General features: G+C 37.4%; 1 protein-coding gene across 1 annotated transcript in view; it reads left to right on the top strand.

Moving 5' to 3' along the window:
* Positions 1-22147, top strand: part of ambra1a (autophagy/beclin-1 regulator 1a) — an 81521-nt gene that overhangs the window by 32784 nt on the left and 26590 nt on the right. Inside the window, exons 12-15 of the mRNA XM_016530739.1 lie at positions 888-998; positions 14645-14833; positions 15860-16014; positions 20249-20388. Coding sequence (XP_016386225.1) covers positions 888-998; positions 14645-14833; positions 15860-16014; positions 20249-20388 — 595 coding nt within the window. The remainder of the gene's footprint in view (positions 1-887; positions 999-14644; positions 14834-15859; positions 16015-20248; positions 20389-22147) is intronic.

Genomic DNA, 22147 nt, shown 5'->3' with positions numbered 1-22147 from the left:
CGCACTGCAAACGGAGTAATGTGAACCTGGCATTATGTGTGTGCGTGTGCATGAGCGCACGGTCTCCAGGAGAACGCGCGAGCACTGAATGGTTAAACACTGGCAATAATTAAAAAGTAATGCAATTTATAAACTTTACGATGACGATTTTGTGACGATGTGACACTGCCTCGATTGTGCAAGTGACAATTCCTGTGTCAACTGGGCAGTGTGCAGCTCTCTTATAGACAGACGCGATGTGTGGTGATTTGAAGCCATTTGTGCATTTTGATTGAGAGAGAGAGAGCGCGCGCGGTGATTCACTCACGCTGTTTGTGAAATTACGCCTCACACAAGGTTTTCAAATTACTTTATAAGTTATTTAATTAATAAATATGAAGGTGAGTACCTCACTTTCAGCATTATAATTGTTTCACCCAGGCCGGACAGAGACTGAGACGGTGCCGCTGCATGTCGTGCCAAACCTCTCACGGCAGGCGCATCATCAGCTTGAGATCGTTTTTTTGAGATCGGCCTTTTTAGAGACCGCCGATCAAACATCCTAAAGCGATTATCGGCCGATAGTGATCAGTAGCCGATCAATCGGAGCACCCCTAGTTATAATATTAATATTATTAATATTTTTGTAGGAAACTGTGATCCATTTTTAGGATTATTTGAAGAATAGAAAGTTCAAAAGGACAGGATTTATTTGACAGAAATCTTTTGTAACCTTTACTTTGTGATCAATTTAATGCATCCTTACTGAAAAAAAAATGGCTGACCCCAAACCTTTGAATGGTACTGTATGGAATGTGCATTATCAGCCTGTTTACGTAGAAATATTGACTGGTTGATGAATTGTTTAATTACTGTATCTGTAACATGTGACTTTTTTTTTTTTGAAGGTGCTGTAATTGGGGACGGTCAATCTGCAGTGGCCAGCAACATAGCTAACACAACGTACCGTCTCCAGTGGTGGGACTTCACCAAATATGACTTGCCTGAGATCAGTAATGGTGAGTGGTTGCAGGGGTGTATCAAAGCCATTAATGACAAATAGACTGTCATATTATCAATGAGAGATGGGGGGAATTAATGTATTAGTATATCGTGATTCTTTCTTTAATGATTCTGATTAATCTACAGTCTTAAGTTTAGTCACATGTCAGATCATAGTCTAAGAGGCCTGGTTTTGGTTATGACTAGGTTTTGCATATGAACAGCAGAATAATCGATAAAAAATAGGATTAGGATTGAACCCACCCCTGGTTCCAGTGGAGTTTGGTGGGGGATTTTCCAGAAAGGCACATGTGTTCTTTCTGAGATTTAATATTTGCCATGTGCCCATCCACCCGAACAGAAACACAAAATGCTTCAATGCCCCACAGTGTTGAGGAAATCGTAGTGAGGGGAAAGACTGCACCATGATAGAGTAGCTGTAGAAAAAGGTAATAGTGAGCACTCCACTGAGCACAAGAGTGCAGCTGATGGAGGGCAGATGCCATGGACAGGAGAGGAAATTGGTCACATATTACAGTTATTTTCTTCCCCGCCTCTCTCTTTCTTTCCCTCTCACGATGAGCATTACTGGAAGCTCTTGGCGATTACCCATGGCTGATTACAAGATTGCAGAGTGATTCTTGTTATCTGGGCTTGATCTCACACCTGGCAGCACTTAGGCACTAACATCTGTTCAGCCTGTGAGAATCTTCAGTATCTCAGAAAACAAAGGTTAGCATGTGTTTATTGCACTATGAAGGTAAGAAAAAAAAGAAATCAAAGTCAGTCCTTATAAAATTCAGTTTGGCCTTCACTTATATCTTAACCCAGATGTGCCCAACCTGCTGAGGATCTGTTGATGAATGAGGATTGAGAGTTTTATTTGTCAGTTCTGTCGAAGACTCCGTTATTTTTAAATACTCAGATCTCCAACAGACAGGGCAATAAAGCAGTGCTGGTGTTAGAGTGTAAAAAAACAAAATAGAAACAAGACACAGAACAGCACAATGCATATCACACATGCAGAAGTATTGCACATCCCAATGCCAGTTGGGTCCTGTTCAGTCAAATGGCGGTTTTAGAGGACAACAAAGATTTTGTTAGGTTTTTGTTAAAGCTATTCAAACATGCACAATTGTTTTGGAAAATCCCCTTACACTTCTTGGCTTGCAGAATCCCCAGCTTTGCCCCAAACACCCTGAAAAAAAATCTCTGGCTTCACAACATCCTGCAAAATATGGTCTGTAGTGGCTTATCGTGTTAATTGTAAAGTACCCCCAAAAAAGATAGATTGAAAGTAGGGCTGGGCGATATGGCCTAAAAAAAAAATCCCCGATTTTTTCCACAAAAAATCCGATTTACGATTTAAATCGATTTTTTCCCCCCTACTTAAAATCAATCTGCAGGTGACAAAGAAATTGTTCAAAACAAGTTTTAACTTTATTTTGTTTTGATTTTCCCTTCTGGGATTTGATCTGGATTTCCCCCTTGGGGTTAAAGTGCAAACAGAAACAACAAGCCAAAAAGACAAGATGGCAGGTCCTGCCATTGAACAACGTTGTTTGCACTGCGCTCTTGCGTTACTTGATCTTTTTACTTTGGTGCGTCAATCTGTCCTGCCATTGTAAACAGTGAAAATGCAACATAACGTAACATAACATAAAATGTAACATAACATTCTTATCATACCGGATACAGTTTGTAAATGTTTGTAAGACTGTAGGTCAGTGGTCTTCACTATTTCTTTCATGGGAGCCGCACTGATAGGGCAAAGTCAATCAGAGAGCCACCGCGAAGTATCAAAAGTTACATTTAGTCATAAATAGCATGTCTTTTTATCAATCTGTCATCCCTGATATGCAATGCAAAAGGGGCCATCATTCTTTATCATTTACCAGTCAAATTTGTATCTGAGACAAGATGATTAAAAAAAAAGCAGGATTACCTTAATGCTGGAAAGACCTATGTATCTAACCACCCAAGTGCACAGTCGGAGTTAAGAGATTAAAACTGGCAACTCCGCAGTTAGTGTCATGGACGTTGGACAGAGCAAGTGTAAATATCTTTTCTAGTCTATATTTCCATCTTGTAATGCCGTTGTTTTAGGATTTTTTTTTAATATATATAAATTATTATTTGTAATAGATCAGACACTGTCTGACCGTGTCTACACACCGGACGCGTCGACAGTTGTCTTGCCGCGCCCTGCTGCGCTAAAAGTCTGTCTACACTTGTTGACACTACAGTTGCAAATCATCTGAACGTAGTGTCAGTACAGTTCGTCATAAATAGAACGAGGCATCAGTTTACTGATGGGGATCGTGGCGCGTCGCATCGCGCCACATCCAGTGTAGACAACATCACTGGGTTCTATTGTCTTTTGTCGGATTGCGCCACTCGCTTGCGGTGTAGACATGAGTTTTTTTAATGGGTTATGTTATAGCCCTGCTTGTTTTTAATGTTTTTATGAAATATCTGTATTGACTGCATGATCATATAATCGTATTATTTACTGCCATGCGAGCCACAAAGGTAGCTAAATGTCACTAGATGACATCACAATGGCAAATTCACTGATCTATATAAAGATGAACGTAGATCAGTGGGCAAGATGAGAACTTAGATAAGGTTTGTCCAAGAAGTTGCTATATTTGTACCTAAACTTTTGAAAAAAGTCTCAAAAGGGGCGGGTTGCCTTCTGTTGCCCCAGAAGTCACTAAATCTAGCTACAAAGTAGCTAAATTGGCAACACTGATCTCTATGGCAAACGCGTGGGGGGAGGGCTGAGCCCATTCGGAACCAAGGGAGCCCAGAGGGGAGCGTCTGTGGATGTTTAAGAGAAAACCGATTTTCATTCAAACAAATCGACGTAAACTACACATTAGAGTTAATCGATAAAATCGATTTATCGCCCAGCCCTAATTGAAAGATTTGCTGCCAACTAAGAATTCATTCTAATTGTTTTTGCTATTATTTTATATCTGTTTGGTGCATACAGGCAGTCATGGTTGTCCCAAGGGTTGATCATAGGAAGTTTTCTCAGTCCGATAAGAAAGGTGGTCCATTCAGACTGAGTCCACACCACACAACTATAATAATAAAGATGCAGACAATCATATTGTTGGAATCACTTTCAGTGCATTTTTTTTCAGCTGATGAATGGCTAAAAACTTTGACAGCCGATCAAAATCCTTCCTTCTTGAATTCAAGTTGGAATAAACAGATCGATATCATCCATTGGTATGGATGCTAATGTTACTATCATTATAGTTACTGTTATAGTTTTCGTTTTTGCTGTGAACAGGCCTTTATAATCATGAAAGCCACAGAACTGTACTGCAACACTGTAGAATAAATTATTCTTGTGCTTTCAACGTGCAACTTTTTTTTTTACATTTTCATTAAAAATTAATAACAAAGTTGAATTACAATAGACTTACATTTTCAGCAGACAGTACTGAGAAAATAATCAATTTTTGTTAGATCCACACAGCTTGCAAAGTGAAAAAGTGAATGTTAACTAACATTGATCACAGTTTGAGTTATTGTAAAGAAGAAAGCCAGCAGTTGTTTGGTATCAGTGCACATAGCATCAGATTTGCTACAAGTATTACTAAAGTAAATGGGAAATAGTGGGAGGTAGAGCTGGACTGTGTCGGCTGAGCAGAACACTGACCCCCTGGACAGAAGCCCTCTTCACTTCCCAGCAGGCTGCTTCCACTCTACAGAGGCCTGAGTGCATTCTTCTGTCCTCCCACAGTACACATTCCCTCTGGCTCATCAGTGCAGGCTAATTACAAATACAAGAAACCCGTTATAGGCATTAGATGTCAAATAAACTGTGCTATTGATTTTGGAGCCCATTAGAAGTTCATATATTGAGTCATAGCACTGAGTAATACTTAAACTGCTCATGTTGAATTCGTAGAAGCCTATTGTTCTACATAACACTTAAGATCGAAACATTTCCATTAGACATGCTCTTGCCATAGCTTTTAATTAAGCACGACTGGGCTTTTGTGAACTTTTTTCTTTATGGTGGTCTATATGATTCTTTCCTCCTCTATAATTATTTTAATGCAGTCTGGTTTAATTGAAAGAAAAAGCACTTAATCTTCTTAGAAAATGCTTTAATTATGTGCTCTGGCTTACATATTGCAGAATCAGTTGGATACATTAATTAGAATAATTTTTTTTCATCCAAAAATTGTGGAAGGACATATCCGTTAGAAATCCAATGCACTTGTTAAAAATAGCTATTCAAAAATAGCTTGTCAGACTTCAGGCTATATAACCATTAGTGTAGATGGGACATGTTACAGATTTTTAGGTCATACTGTATGAGAAGTAATGACTTGCTCTGTAATTTGGTCAGTAATAGAAGTTGAGTTGATATTTTCTTTTGTGTCATTGTGATGATGGTAATTTAGCTGCAGGTATTTGATCTGAACCTTGTGAAGACGTGAACCCTGGCCGGTGTAGTATAAGACAAAGCAGTAACGCATTTATGCCTGGCTCTAATGTACAATTGGAAACTCTAAACATTGTTATTTTGGTATCATTGAGATACTTTCAAGGTTTGTATTAATATTTTGGATTAGTTTTTATTTTTATATTTTCTGTTTTTATTTGATTTTTATTTAAAGGTTTAGTAATTTTGTTGTGTTTTTTATTAATTTTTTAAAATAGGTCTATATAGTTTTTTATTAATTTTATTTCAGTTATTTTAGTACATCAAGTTCAACTAAATGTAAATGAGAAATGCTCACAAAAAAAAAACTAACTGAAAATAAGTTTATTCTTTATATTTTATTAAGGTTTGCTTAATTTCAAGTAACAAAAATGTGTTTTATGGGTTTTAGTTTTAGTTCTAGTTTAGTGAAGTATAAAAACCCTGACACTGAGGAAAACACGCAAACAGCTTCCACAGTAATAAATATGAAGACCTGAAGTGGCTTCAGGGACTCTGAACAACACTTCAGTTTCTTCAAGTTCATATAAGCACAACATAGTGTTCCCCAGACAAATGGTTAGGGAAAAAACTCAATCTGATCCACTACCAAATTGATGCGTTGAACTTTATAACCTTGCCAACCTTTCTGTAAGAAATCGATAACAGAGGACTTTAGGAACCAGTGAACAGATTCGAAAAGGCTCCATTTAACAAACACTGATTCATTCTATGTATTCTAAGATGTCTCATCCTGTCAGAGAATGACCAGTAAGAGAGATGTGTCACATACCTGTCCACTAAAGTCCTTCCTGCCTGCCTCAACCAGCACACAATTACGGTTCTGCACCCTATCACCTGACAGAGCAGGGACAGGCACCTCCAAGAGGCGATAATGACATTGTTCAGCCGTAGGAGGCACGACAGGTGAATCACTCGCCTGCGCAATGACTGATATCTCTGAGCAGTCAACATACTCAGTAGCACTGGACACCTACCAGCCATCCACAGCTATCTCTTCCCTCTTCTCAGTTTCACCAAACTCTGGAACAAAATAAACTACCGGCCAATTCCAAAAAACCCATCCTTGGACTCATTTGTGCCTACAGAGGTGGAGAAATCTATTGGGCTAATGCAAATCTGAGGCAAAGACATCTGAGCATGATGGGCCTTTAGCTGAGCAAGCTCATTATCAAATGTGAGCTTGAATTCTCCTTACTAACTACGCTTTCCTCAAAAACCTAGTTTCTGGCCAACTCAGCCTAAGAGCAGAAGTATTAATGAGCTAAGATGTTTCCTTGCTCTCTGATGCATCTACTTCATGATAATATATGGCTTCAAGAATCTGAAATAAACAGTTTCTCAAGTACAGAGGGTGGAACTGCTCTACATCAAACTTAGCCATTGTTTTAATAGAGCAGAGAACGTGACAAGCTCTGGTGGTGATACAAAGCACCAAGGTGCATGCAAGTTTAATAACAAGTAAACTCCGCCAATATAATATAATACAAACTCTCTGTCTAGGGGTGCTACACTAGCCAAGGTTCCTGCCTCTGTAATCTAACATCTGTTCCAAAGTGTGTGGATGAGTTGTGTGTGTGTCAGTTTATGGGATGCCCAAAAAGACACTTCTCATTTGTGCCGGCCGGGTGACCTTTCTTCCCATCATCTTGGTGCCATTTAAGGCTTAGACCAGCTTTGGTGTCAAATGGTATAAAGATGCCGTTGTAGTGGTGCTGAAACAGTAGCGAAGATGATGATATTTGGATAAAACGGCAACAGTCCATTATGGGGGTTAATCCAAAGTAGAGAAAACAGCAGGACTCATGCTTCAGTTTCATGAGGTCAGGTCTAGGACAAAAGCGGTGTGCTTCCATGTGCATCAATATTGTCCATAACCATGTAGCTAATCCTTACAAATATCTGTGTGTTTGAATATTAACTAGCTAGATTATCACCGAGGTAGCATTGGTTTTACCATTGTTAAGGTTTGTAAGCTTTACACTATACCATTCAAAAGTTGGGGGTATGTAAGATTTTTTTAATGTTGAAGTAATGAAACAAATTCTCTTTTGCTCCCCAGGGCTGCATATATTTGATCAATCAACTCATATATATATATAAATATATAAATAAATATATATACATATACATATATAAATATATTAATTTAATATATTTAATTTAATAATTTAACATATTTTAGAATGTAATTATTTCTGTGATGGCAAAGCTGAATTTTCATCAGCCATTACTTCAATCTTCAGTGTCACATGGTCCTTCAGAAATCATTCTGATATGCTGATTTGGTGCTCAAGAAACATTTATTATGAGCAATGTTAAAAAATAGTTGTGCTGCTTAATATTTTTGTGGAAACCATGATACCTTTTTGATTTTATTTTTGAATAGAAAGTTCAAAAGATCAGCATTTATTTGAAATATAAATATTTTGTAACATTATAAGCATCTTTACTGTGACTTTTAATCAATTTAATGCACTCTTGCTGAATTAAAGTATTAATTTCTTTAAAAAAAAAATCATACTAACCCAAACAATTTGAATGCTATTGTAACTCACATCAATAAAAAACAAGAGAATTGCAGAACCAGGTAAGAAGGAAGGTCAACAAGACTTTTCAGAGAAATTATTGTTAGAGAGTGGTTTGGAAATTTTCAGTTACCAATACAGACTGTGGACAAATCCTGTTCATAAAGCTACAGAGGGCTATGGGAACTTATCCATTTACATCATCCTTCCAAAGTCAATAATGTCAGGAATCTGCTGGGATCATAAATCAGTGTAATTGTAACTCAGACTAAATATAAGCCATCATAGCTGATTTATCATTGTAACACCACCCAGCTCATTAATGTATAATTAGGAGAGGGATAGTTGTCAGAATGTTTTTTTTTTTTTGGAAGCTAGGAACAAGGCCTCAGCAGCAGAAGGTAAACACTGACATTTATGATGCTGCCTCCAGCAGCTCTTCTCCTGTTCTCTGCTTTGTTACGGTTAAGATGAAATCTTTAGCCCTGTGTACATTTTGTTCTGTATAAAGACCAAAACAGAGGATCAAAGACAAAACATTTCCAAGCCCTACGATGTTGCAGTTCCTGAAATCAAAGATGTTTCTGAGTTGCCTTAACTGAAATCACAGAATTGCTAAGGGCTATGTGGACTTTTGCTGGGATAGCAGCACACACTAGTTTTATTTTAAGTAGGAGAGCTATGAGTCAAATCAAATTAAATGCTCCGCTCTAGTTCTTTTTTAACACAAAGTCCTCTCTCGTTAGAGCAAAGCAGGTGTAGCAGGTAGTCATTCTGTGAATAAGATGTGTGATTTTTGTTCCCCTTCCTTCCCCCTCTATTTTAATTTTCTTTTTATGTGTGTGCAGGTTCACTCCCATGTGGTTTTCATAAAAGCAAACTCATTGGGTTTTAGTGCAGTGAGAGGATTTTTGTGACACTTGAGACTGTCAATGCAAGGCTGTGATTGTAGTGTTAAGGTGTGTTTTATTTCTCTGTAAATTCTCAGAAGCTGAAGGGCTTTTTCAATGGCTGTAAAGCTCCAGCTTCAAGATAATAATAGATACTTTACACACATACCAGACCCATGGATGCAAAAATGCAACAAGAGTCTATGAATATTCATTTTTCTGATAAATGATGAAGAGGATTTTATGTAAAATGCTTCAACATGTTTAGTATGCCCACAGCTATAAAGTAAATGAAATAGGCTGCATCTATATCATAGCGAGCGCATAGTGTAAAGCGCTTGCAGCTGCTGCTTCATTACATTATGGCCTCAATAGCATGTCTACATTTAATGAAAAAAAGAGCACAACCTCTTTATTGTCTCATCTGTAGTAGCCAACATCGGAAATCTAATGGCGCCCTGGGAAAACAACTGTACTCTCCACAATACAGAAGAAAATGGGAAATGCAGGGTGGTTGTGTGTAAGGAACGTTTACACTGAACGCGTTTTTTTTCCATACAACTGTGCTACTTGTTTTTCAAAGTAAACATGCTCACGTTTTGTGTACTTTGCAGCATTTTGTGTATGTCGAAACATTTTAAAAACTTGTAAAGGTAACTATAACGACACCTATATTAACTATATTAAAATCCACATCAATGAACAATAACATTTTGTTTATTATAAGCATGCATGCAGTTATGTTCTTTGCCGTTTTAAATTTTCAAACTTCTTTAAAGTAGGTTAGATTCTGACTGTCAATTTTTTTTATTGTTTAGCAGCTGAAAAAAAAGTACTGAAAGGGATTCCAATGATATCGTTCCTCTGTAGCATTATTGTTATAGTTGTGGTGTGGACTTTGCTATTCTTTCAGTTGGTATAAATCAGAATTGAAAGCCGTAATTTAAAAGTGTGAAACTTGCTAAGTGCCATAATGAAGATTGCTAATATGCCTCGGTGTCTGTGTTAAAGCCTGTTTACACCAACAAAAATGTTCTTTTCTCTCTCCCTTTCCCTTCACTATCCATTATATGTTACACGAGTGTGATTAATGCTGTTAAGCTTCAAGACTGTAAACTAAGACCACTTGTTTTGGGCATGTACACTAGCTTAGCAATCTGACAAGTAACATGTTGTCAATGTTGTTCAAATCAATGACCCATGAACTGTCACCAGACACTGAAGCCAATGTTACTGCAGGAGGATTGTCCCTATAACATATGTACTGGAAGTCACCTTGAGTAAAAGCATAATCTATAAGAAAATTACTTAGTGTTTTTGGGTAAAGTGCTAGAGTAGATGTTTTTTTTTTGGAAGATGTAGCTGGACTACAGCTAATGTATCTCATTTCTGGTATTTATCTGTATTTATTTATTTTTTTCTAATGTTCAGGTGCTGTGATATTAATAGACACTTAAACTGACATCAGGTCTGTGGTTTTGTGCCATTTAAAAGAATATTATCATAGCAGTGTTTCTTCTCTGTCATCTAAAGGGCTCTTTGTATATATGCGTGTGGAAGCGGGATGTTTGTGCTTTTATGAATGTTTGTGTACTCCGTATTTGTCGACCTTGAAACTAGGTTATTCTGGATGTTTTATTGTTTTTTCCAGGGATGTGTTAATCCACTGCTTCTTTCAATCTGTTCCTTATCCCTGTCTCTCATTCTTGCTCATTTAGTCTCTCAGTGACAAGAGGCACTCTCTCAGACACATTTCCCAAGCTCCTCAGCAGAAGTCATGCCCAGGAAATCTCTTGTCACTACCTGTGTCACTACTACTATTTTCTGTCAGTTAACCGCTTGATGACTTTGTACTGTAGTTTCAGATAGAGTGACTTTGCAAATGACAGAGAGTGTAATTGGAGTGAGTAATTCTGGACTAAACCAGTCTGAGCCCATTGGCTGGGTAGATGGAATGGATCCAGTATAAATATCCCTATAAAAGTCTGATTTATTTCAGTTGTCCAGATGCTCTCTGTCCACAGCAGCTGGAGTCCTGAACGCTTCGTTTATCATTCTGTGTCAGCCACAAACCCATCTAAACCCTAAAGAACATCTTTGCACCCATGCTTCCACAAAAGTAAATGATTAAAATACACTTCAGCTTGTACGGCAGTGGTCTGGGCTTCCCTTGGAGTGCCACCGGAATAGCCGTCACTTTACCCCAGCAAATCCATTACTCAGATTCAGTAGGGAGCTCTGTCTGCTGAAGCCGTGAGCCACTTATCCATCTTCAGAAGTGTGGGCCGACTCTCCCTGTTACACAACCTGCCCTTCTGACCCTCTCCTGCTAAAAGACAAGAGTTTTAATTTCATTTTGCCTTTATCATAGTGAGAGGCAGGTTCAATTGTGTGATTTTTTTTTTTTTTTTTTCACGTGCTTTATCAATCTAGAATGTAAATAAAATTTAGCTATTGATGAAAGCATTTATATTGAAGCCCGGAAGGGCAATATAAATGTATTTTATTTGTGTTTTTTAAAGTGTCTTTATGAGACTATTTCCTATGCTGTTTTTTTCTGCTGTATGTAACAAACAAAATGGCAAAAATATCAATAAAACGATAATTTTTCAAAAATCAGCGGCGTAGAAAAACATTTTGGAGAATATTTGAAAAATCATTTTTACACAGCAGAAAAAAGGAGTGATATAGGCAGTGGTGCGCATGCGTGACCAAAATAAAAAAATGTGCTGAGTAAATAAGTTCAGACCGCTCATTTCTAAAAGCATAAATCTAAGCTAAGCACTGCCTGGTTTCAGAGCAAAACGCAAAACTGAACGTTTTTCATTCAGCGACGTGCTTCACTTGGCAGCGCTAAAACCGGCAGTGCATATAATTACTTGCCCACAACCCACCAAAATAAGAGCTTGCTGATTTTAGGTTTGAAAATGATGAAAATTCATATAAAAAAGAAAAGAAAATTCAAATGTAAATATTAGCATTGTATTTTTAAGTGTATTATAAAATAATTGTATTTTTATTTAATACTCACTTTTTATTTTAAAATATAATAGTATTATCACACTTTATTTATTAATTTATTATTTTATTTAAAAAAAATAATGTGCAACAATACTATTATTACTATTATTAATTATCTTATTTTTTGTAGTTCTATTTAATGGCCATTAATGTGCAGTGTGAGCACCAAACCAAATTTCCAGCTGCTCTCATGAGAACCAGACTGAAATGACTTGTGTGCACCCCTGAATATAGGTAAGAGACAGAGGGAGGCATTTACAAACATTCAGGTGATTATTATTTTATTTTATTGATTTCTATGTGATACACACTTGAGCATTGAATGCAAATACCACATTCAGAACTGCAGGTGGTGACTTTTCATCATCACTTTTATTGCTCTTTTTTTCTTTTTTTTTTGATCAAAAACCAGTTTCCCTCTTCCTCTCTCCCAGCTCCTGTTGGCCTGCAGTGAATGAGTGGGCATGGGTGACTGTGGGTGGATGGACGTGTGTGTGTGTGTATGTGTGTCAGAGAGTGAAATGCAGGTCTTGCTGGGCAGCAGCCTCATCACTGCACTAAATTACTGCCCTATTTAATTAACACACTCCTGCTTAAATCTCCCCTCCTGTCCTCTCAGACTCTCTTGACCTTACTCGGTGAGCACATGCACACAGATACACAAATACACACTGGGTGATCAAAACAAATCCATCTTTCTAAATGTGCATAATGACTTGCAGTCACCTGCCAAAACTTACCTGCTCTTGTTTAGCATGTGCCCTCACACTTTTTCCAGCGCCGTCCGCACGCATACTCGCTCTCCAACGAAATGACAAACACTTCAATCACACGCTCACATTCTAAATCACAAATAGCCCTAATTACACCTCCCACACACACGCACCTGATGCTTTATTCAGAGACCTCTGCGCAATGACACACGTTGATGCATGAGACCAGAGCAGCACGTTATTGTTCTGTTAATGCTTTGAATAAGTCGCTTCATCTAAACAGTTGTTATGAATCAGCTGTCTCCGATCACTCACATTTGTGTTGTAATATCCCTGTTTACACAGTGTTTGTTTTCTGAATATTACTACCATTCTGTGTGTTGAAAGATGGCTTCATCAGGATGCAAATTGCCATGGAAACAGTAAAGGATTATGCTATGTGTATAACAGAAAATGAAAACAGGAATCGCAATTAATTTTGGAGTTGACATGTGGTTTCCAGAGCAGAAACATTATAATTTTCTCTCTGCATCCTGCTTGGCAGAATGGTAGTAGTAGATGTCTTTTATGTGTGTGTGTGTGAGGTTTATGTGCTGAAATGAGAAGGGTACATACAGACTCTCTCTCTCTCCTGCCACTCTGCTCTCTTATTCATTAGTGTGGGCTGAACAGATGTGGCTTTCTGTTAGTCGCTAAATCACTTTTATTGTGGCTCAACTTATGGCAATTCTGCAGCTTCTGCTAATTTAGCAAAAAGATTGTTATACAGAGTACTGCTCGTGTGCAAACAGAGATTTGGATGCAAAATATAAATCTGGCAGATGCAGAGGCTGACAATGCAATCAGTTTTTGGCAAATTTTACGAGCATGCTAGTTTAATGACCTTGCTCTAAAAAGTGGAGTTTAATGTTTAGTTTAAATACAGCAGATTTGCTTTTCAACAATGCTCCTTTAACTATAACTATGTTTAAAGCATTCCCTGTTTTTCACTACTCCAAAACAAAATGTATGTGTTGGTTTGCCTGCTTGGCAGAATGGTAGTAGTAGATGTCTTTTATGTGTGTGTGTGTGAGGTTTATGTGCTGAAATGAGAAGGGTACATACAGACTCTCTCTCTCTCCTGCCACTCTGCTCTCTTATTCATTAGTGTGGGCTGAACAGATGTGGCTTTCTGTTAGTCGCTAAATCACTTTTATTGTGGCTCAACTTATGGCAATTCTGCAGCTTCTGCTAATTTAGCAAAAAGATTGTTATACAGAGTACTGCTCGTGTGCAAACAGAGATTTGGATGCAAAATATAAATCTGGCAGATGCAGAGGCTGACAATGCAATCAGTTTTTGGCAAATTTTACGAGCATGCTAGTTTAATGACCTTGCTCTAAAAAGTGGAGTTTAATGTTTAGTTTAAATACAGCAGATTTGCAGATTTGCTTTACAACAATGCTCCTTTAACTATAACTATGTTTAAAGCATTCCCTGTTTTTCACTACTCCAAAACAAAATGTATGTGTTGGTTTGGACTAGAGATGTGATATTTTTGCAGTCATAATAGTATTGGTATGTAAATGTAAAATTTTAGTATCAGTCCAGTGAGTGAAAGTGGCCATTATATTTGATCTAATACATTATATTCAAATTACCATGTGATTGCACATTATTTCTAGTTGGCTCACCTATTCTTAAACACAAATAGATTAAATGTTTACTCACAGTATGTAGATTTTTCTTTTTTTCTCCCTCCATTTAACTTTAAATTAAAATGTACATCTTCCATTTAACTTTTATAAAAAGATCAGAAAAATATTTGGCTGTACGTATTTTAAAATATTTTCAAAGCAATTTTAATCTGTATGTGATGTTTGGTGTTATTTGAAGCATGTAATGTAATCAGTCTGGCAAAATGTAGATTAATACTGTATCTAATATTGGTCAATATACATTGCCTTCAAAATCCAAATAATCATCGGTTATCATTACCAGGCGCAGTTTCCATATCGGTGCAACCCTAATTTAGACTCTTGTGTCTGATTTCTTTTTTAGCGTCGGTAAATGTGTTGGTGCCCAACTGTAAGATCTACAATGACGCGAGCTGTGATATCTCAGCAGACGGGCAGCTGCTGGCTGTGTTCATTCCCAGCAGTCAGAGGGGTTTTCCTGATGAGGGCATCTTGGCTGTGTACTCCCTGGCCCCACACAACCTGGGAGAGATGCTCTACTCCAAGAGATTTGGTGAGTGACCCTGACACATCAACTGCTCGACCTCATAAGGGCTGTTAGTTTGTAAAAATTTGACACTCCTCCCAGTGCTGACGAGGGTTTAGTACACTGATTGAGCCATCAGAGCTAAAATTATTTCAGACTTGTGCTTAATTAAATCAAATGCAAAGGGACATGGCTGTTTGCATTGTGCTCTCACTTTCCCTCTAATTGGCTGAACAGACAGCAGTGATGGAGCTCTTTTAGAGGCAGCTTTAATTAGATAGTCCCCATTTAAAAGCCAAACGAAGGCAGGGCTGGGACCAGGCTGCTAATGGAAACCAATGATGAGGAAGTATGAGTCCTGCTTGTTTTAGATTAAAGTGATTTGAAACGCTGTTCTCTCTCTCTCTCTCTCTCTCTCTCTGTGCGGGTTGGTCATCGCCATTGGCTGTACAGGCCTCAAGGAACTATCATTCATTCTATCCAGTAACAGTGGATTAATGAGAGCAATCAACCAGGGTCCTCAATACTAAATCGTTCGTTTCCATTTGCTGATCACATCGCTAGCACTCTTTGGCTCATGCACACGCCAAGCAAGGCTGATTTCTAAAGTTAAATGGCTATGAAATTCAATTAGGTTTTAGGATGAAAAATTATATTAGCTATAATTACAGTCTGAGCAGGTCTAAGTGTGAAGTTTTCTAATTTCACGCTTAACAGATTGGTCTGAATCCTCTGCTTATAACATTTACAGCAATTAATAATGTACAAAATGAACATTTTTGTATTAATAGGGTTCAACATTTTTTCATTGGATTTTCATAATTTTAGTTCAGTTTTTTTCACAATAGGCTTACTGTCATGATTTGACTATTTATATGTAGTTACTGCTTAGCTAGCTCATTCAGTGCATTGCTTTATTATATTGCCGCTTTAACAAAAAGTCCTGTATCCCAGTCTTGTTGAAATTATTGTTTCACACAATTGTGGTGATTTTCTAATGGTTTGGCTTAGCCTGTAGTTTTCAGTCAACGTTTCCATGCGTATTTGTCACAGGTCCAAATGCCATCTCTGTCAGTTTGTCTCCGATGGGTCATTACGTGATGGTGGGTCTGGCGTCTCGCCGCATCCTGCTGCATCAGATCACTGATCACATGGTGGCACAGGTCTTCAGACTGCAGCAGCCCCACGGAGGAGAGACGTCCATGAGGGTATGTCACTGCTGACGTCACATCTTCTTTAGAGACTGCCACAGCTCTCAATACCGTCACGATGTAAAACAAAATATGTGACCATGTCTTATGACAAAAGAAAGCACTATTTGTTTCTAGAAATCTAAACCACCATACCTCCTTAAAATTAAATTAAACTCTGTGAAGGTAAGCTGGAAATCTGTACACGTATCTTACAATAAAAAATAAATAAAAAAATTAGATGGCCTTCTTATATAGGATGTCAGTTATTCAGTGTAATAAATTGATCAAAGTCAACAAATAAAAATGAGATGGTGCCAATAGCCTCGTGGGCAACGCACCGACATATAGCGCCGTTGCGCTTCAGCCATTCCAAGTTTGAGTCCCGGCTCACGGACCTTTCCCGATCCTGTCCCCCCTCTCTCTCCCACTTCGCTTCCTGTCTCATTACTGTCTTGTCATGATAAAGGCAAAAACGCCAAAAATAAATCTTAAATAAAAATAAATTAATAAAATAGACTTTTAAATAATAAAAAAAAAGTAAACAAATAAAAAAAATTGCCTTCTAACAGCAGGACTTCCATCTAAATATTTATAACAAAAAGTACTGTATTTTTTCAAATGAAATCACAAATTTTCCATTTAAATGTTTTCCAAATCACTCTCAAAGTGAAGACTCCAGATGGGCCATAAAACCCATTTACTACACTTTTTTTTCTCCATTTTTAGTCAATGTAGTCATTCCTTTCATGACGTTTGATTATTGTGATGTTTGGTTATTACTGGTAGTCTGCCCCATGTAGATCAGCTCTCTGTGCTCTCTACAGCAGAGGGGGGAGCCTGGGGTTTAGAAAAGCCTTTGAGTAGGAACCTGACCTAGATACGCTCTCTTAGAAATAGAGAGGGAGAGAGAAGTGGGAAAACTGTGTGTTTGTGTGGAGCGAAGGGCATAAATGGAAATATCTCCATGGTTGACTTTTGTTTTTGTAAGCTGTGTTCATGGCAGGATTCTGAACTCGGATTAATTTGAGAGCGATGGAGCAGGAGAGCTTCATTTTTATCCTTGTTCAGTCTCTAAACATGCAACACCAAATCTCTCTCCGCAGAGGTTAGAAAGCCGGCGTACAGTGAGCACTTGTTCGTGTTTTCATGGGTCTTTGTGGTTATTTCATCAGTGCTCCCTGCTCAAGTCTCTGTGTGTTTCTTGCTGAGCCTCATTTGTATTAACAAATATACAGCTTCCTCTTAATTAGGCTGGTCACCACAGTGTAGTTCTTACAATAATGTCTTAATCAGAAACTGTGATGGTCTTAAAGGATGTTAGTACCGTTGTTACTGCTGCTGGAGCTGTATTTAAAATATAATCCATACATTAATTCAGTCTCTCTTAATGACACCCTCAAGCACTCTTTCTCAGCTCTAATGGTTATTGTACATCACTACCAGAGGTGATGTAATGAAGTGGACAGTGCTGCACTGTTATGTCTTATATGAGATAATGATGAGTCTTTGAGCTTCACAGGTCTGCCTCCTGACTGTCAGCCTTTCACACGGCTCTGTGTGAAATATTTTTTTCCAGAACTGCTTTCATTGAACTTTTCTCTGCATTTTATGTGAGACTGAGATAAAAGTTTCTTATGGAGCGCTTAAACATCATTGTAGGAACTGCAAAAACCAGAACCATTTGAACTGTCAGCATAAGTTAAGTAAGAGCTCAGGTTTTTTGTGTGCTATTGTTAGTAAAAGATTTTTCTAGGAACTTTGTGTAGAATGCTTCCAAGCTAACCAGTGTGAGTGATGTAAAATTGAAGTCAAGATCTCAACAAAACATCTTTTGTTAAGTATAGGTCAGGACAGGACAGAAAAAAAATAATGCATGGTCTTATAGGGCTTCTGTACACTTTACCTGGAGTAAAATATTTTTTGATTTACAACAAATTATTACTTGAGTAATTCTGAATATATTAATTTGACATGAAAATACATTATTTTACTTGTGTTTAGGTACTTTGCTTAGACATTACAAATGTCTACAGTAATAACAAAATGTAATTTCTGTTAGCTAATATGTAAATGTTAAAACACCTGGACTGGAAAATGACAACAGGCTTCTGCTGTGAATCACGGGAAAAAGGTATATGGGTGCAAAATGCATTATTAACTACTATATACATTTGCAACATCTTTACAGGGTGCCTGATTTCAGCTGTAGCCATAGCAACAGCACTTTTGGTGCATTTCATTGTCTGTGTTTTCAGCTTTTATGACTGTTTGTATAGAGACGTTTCTCACTCACGGTATGTTTATTTATTAGTTTCTATCATTTTCCATTCTATAATTATGTTCTGTTTCCCCTCATGTCTTTATTTATTAGAATAGATCTTTCTGTTTATTTATTTGAAGTGATATTTTCTCGTATGGTAGATAATGAATAAATTTAATACATCAGCACCGTTAATGTGTCTGCTTATTAGCAGGATTAATTATACAGCGGAGAGTGGAAAGAAAATGAACAAAGGTTAGCCCAAGGCTCTATCTCCAGCTTTGCTGTGAACAACTTTTTCTACATATACATTTTTTTATGTAATAGTCATTTTCATTCTCAAGCTGTTTTAAAGTACTTGTCATGCCACTTACCTGCCAGTATTGTCTAATAGTGCTGATGCACACTGTAGTTTCACATTAGGATGCTTTAGATGGGTAACTGGCAATTAATGTCTGTTTTATGAGCAATGTAATATTTAGGAACTAAAAGAATTTTACAGTGGAATACATTAAATTAATCAAAAGTGACAGTAGACATTTGTAATGTTACAAAAGATTTGTTTAAAAGGAATACTGTTCTTTTGAATTTTATATTCATCAAAGAATCCTGAACAAAATGTTTCATGGTTTCCACAAAAAAATATTAAACATCACAACTATTTTCAGTATTTCTAATAATAAGAAATGTTTCTTGAGCAGCAAATCAGCATATTGGAATGATTTCTGAAGGATCATGTGGCACTGTCGACTGGATTAACTCCAGCTGAAAATTCTGCTTTGCCACCACAGTAATAAGTTATATATAAGTTATTTTAAATTGTAATAATATTTCACAGTAACTGTATTTTGAATTAAATGAAGGCAGACTTGGTGAGCATAAAAGACTTCTTTCAAAAACAAAAAAAATCTTACTGTCTCCAAACTTTTAGATTTGGATTAGATTTGAGTAAAATTTGTGTGAATAATGTATAACTGATTTGAATGTTGAAATGTTTCTTGAGCAGCAAATCAGCATATTGGAATGATTTCTGAAGGATCATGTGGCACTGACGACTGGAGTAACTCCTGCTGAAAATTCTGCTTTGCCACCACAGTAATAAGTTATATATAAGTTATTTTAAATTGTAATAATATTTCACAGTAACTGTATTTTGAATTAAATGAAGGCAGACTTGGTGAGCATAAAAGACTTATTTCAAAAACAAAAAAAATCTTACTGTCTCCAAACTTTTAGATTTGGATTAGATTTGAGTAAAATTTATGTGAATAATGTATAACTGATTTGAATGTTGTTGAAAATGAATTTGTCAGGAACTATATTGCGTTTTAGGAACTCGTAGTAATTAATCTGTGCTGTATACATCAACACTAATATAAACACACTCAGAAGAGCTGTATATGTTTAAGTCATCATCACTGCTGAGCCCCACAGCGTCCCTGCAATGCAATCTACTGGGTCCAGATGCACAAACACACTGCGTTCAGGTGGTGTCTTGCAGACATGTGCAGCCCTCTCATACACACTCTCTTCCCTTAAAGAGACTGTTTGAACTGCCAGCCTTTGTGGCTTTTATCCTTGTCCTGAATTTTCTGTGTCTAGAGTAAAGAGAGAGAGAAAGAGTTTGTCTGTTGGATCACTCAGCTGCAGATGAATGAGACCGCTTTCTCTCTCCCTGGCAGACATGAGCTTGTCCTATTTTTGTCTTTTTATTCTAGAGCCAGTGGAGTGTAAGTAGTATGCCAAGGCTGACAGACAGGGACGGGGGAATGGATTGGAAAGAAAGAGAAAGAGTACATTGGAGAAAGAGATTTGACTTTTCACAGTTTAGCCTCTTCTCGGTTAAGCTAGCAGTGTTGTCATATTTGACAGAGACGGCAGTCTACAGCAGAGAGGATGATGGGAGGTGCTTGCGACCGATAGAATGAGCGAAACTACTGAGAGGACTGTGGGCCGGTTTAAACGGGTGTGTTCTTGTATATTTTTCAGAGGGTGTTTGATGTGGTGTATCCAATGGCCCAAGACCAGCGGAGACACATCAGTATAAATTCTGCACGCTGGCTGCCAGAACCGGGGCTTGGGCTTGCTTATGGAACCAACAAAGGAGATCTGGTCATCTGCAGACCTGTGTGAGTCTCCTATCCATCCCTCCATAGCTCACTTATGGGTCATAAATCACTTTGCATTAAAGAACAAAAGTGCTGTTGTAAGAGTTTTTTTTTTTTTTAAAGAAAGGTTTAAGAAACCCAGATGGACTCCTCAAGATAATTGCTTGCTAAACATAATGAGCCCTTTACTCATCTGGGTGTAAATGATCCGTAATGTTAACCATGATAAAACCAGTTGCGATATAAATGGTGTGCATATAAAAGCGTTTTGAATGTTGAACTCAGTCTGTCTTTCCTCTGCTTTGCCCATCTGTTTTTGTTTTCTGGTGAGAACTGCTCTGTTTTATGTTTATGTAAATGAATGTCATACATCTCAAAAACCTTTTTGGTTTTGTCAGTTCTTCAGCAGTTTTAAAAGAAGTTTTCCTGCAAGTGATTGGTGTTTGTTAGCGAAACAGACACTAATTAATTCACTTCAAGGATCATTTCCCTCTGTATTTGGTTGTATAATTTGCAGCTTGCCTGTGGATGTTGCTTTTCTGCAAGTTTCTCATAATTATCATCAAGGTTACTGTGGATACAAAAAGCCCACGTTGCAGCAAAAACATTCTCTACAATGTAAACATGCTCTCACTTCATTAATGCAAACAGTTTGCTAATTAGAAAAAAACGAAAATGCATCATACACAAGCTCACAGCCTTATTTGATGTTTATGTACTCGTGTGTGGTGTCCGGTTCCCAATGAATATAATGTTGTGTGCCTTGGACACAAAAAATCCAATGGCTTGGCATCAGTCGTGACAGCAATTTATCTGTCTTAGTGTAATTTACATGATAATTTGCTCTTATAGAAACATGTAAGAGTCTGTCTCGATTATTGATTAAGGAAGTTATTTGATCTAATCACAGTTGTTTCAGATGATAATTGTGAACTTTCAATTTCAATCACATTTTGTCATTTAAATAAGGGAAATTTAAGCGCAAAAAGAAATGCCATCAAATGTGTACTCTCAACTCACATTTTCTAATTTGTAGGGAGAAGCAGAGGAGTCGGATTTTGGCACCACACCGGTCCGCTATTTACATTACATGTATGCAATTGGCAGACACTTTTATCCAAACCAATTTATATTGTATTCAAGTTATTAATTTATCAGTTCATGCATTCCCTGGGATTCCAACCTTGGTGATAATAGCTTAGAACTGTGCGAGCTACAGTAATGCAGTTTAAAGGGATACTCCATCCAAAAATGTAAATTCTCTCATCAATTACTCAACCTTATGCGGTCCAAGATGTCTACGACTTACTTTCTTCTGTGGAACACAAATTGAGATTTTAGGAAATAGTGTATGGGTCCTTCAGTGAACATGATGGAAATCCATATGACCCCAGTTGATGAATCTAAATGTCTTCTGAAGAAAAATGATAGGTGGGTGTGAGGAAAAATACTAATAAACATTTTAAACCATAAACCACCTTTTCCTGTCAACTGTCAAACATGGGTTCATAAGTTCATGTTTGACGTAAAGGCCAGCATATTGTGATGCAACTGTATTATGAAACTCGCACAAGAAGAGATGCAGAAGCACAGAGGATCGTATGGGCCTATTTATGTTCAATGGTACTAAAATATACAAATTGGTTCCAATTTATATTAGGTGGCCTTAATTACTATGTACTTACATAGAAAAATAAGTACAGTGTTCATATTGTATTGCTAAACACTTCTGCTGCTATTGAGGTGGGATACAGGTAAGGTTAGGGACAGGTTTGGTGGT

Source organism: Sinocyclocheilus rhinocerous, unplaced genomic scaffold, assembly GCF_001515625.1.
Source record: "Sinocyclocheilus rhinocerous isolate Xijiao unplaced genomic scaffold, SAMN03320098_v1.1 scaffold1115, whole genome shotgun sequence".
Taxonomy (NCBI): domain Eukaryota; kingdom Metazoa; phylum Chordata; class Actinopteri; order Cypriniformes; family Cyprinidae; genus Sinocyclocheilus; species Sinocyclocheilus rhinocerous.
The sequence above is the reverse complement of the archived record's forward strand: the minus strand, read 5'-3'. Positions and strand labels throughout refer to the sequence as shown.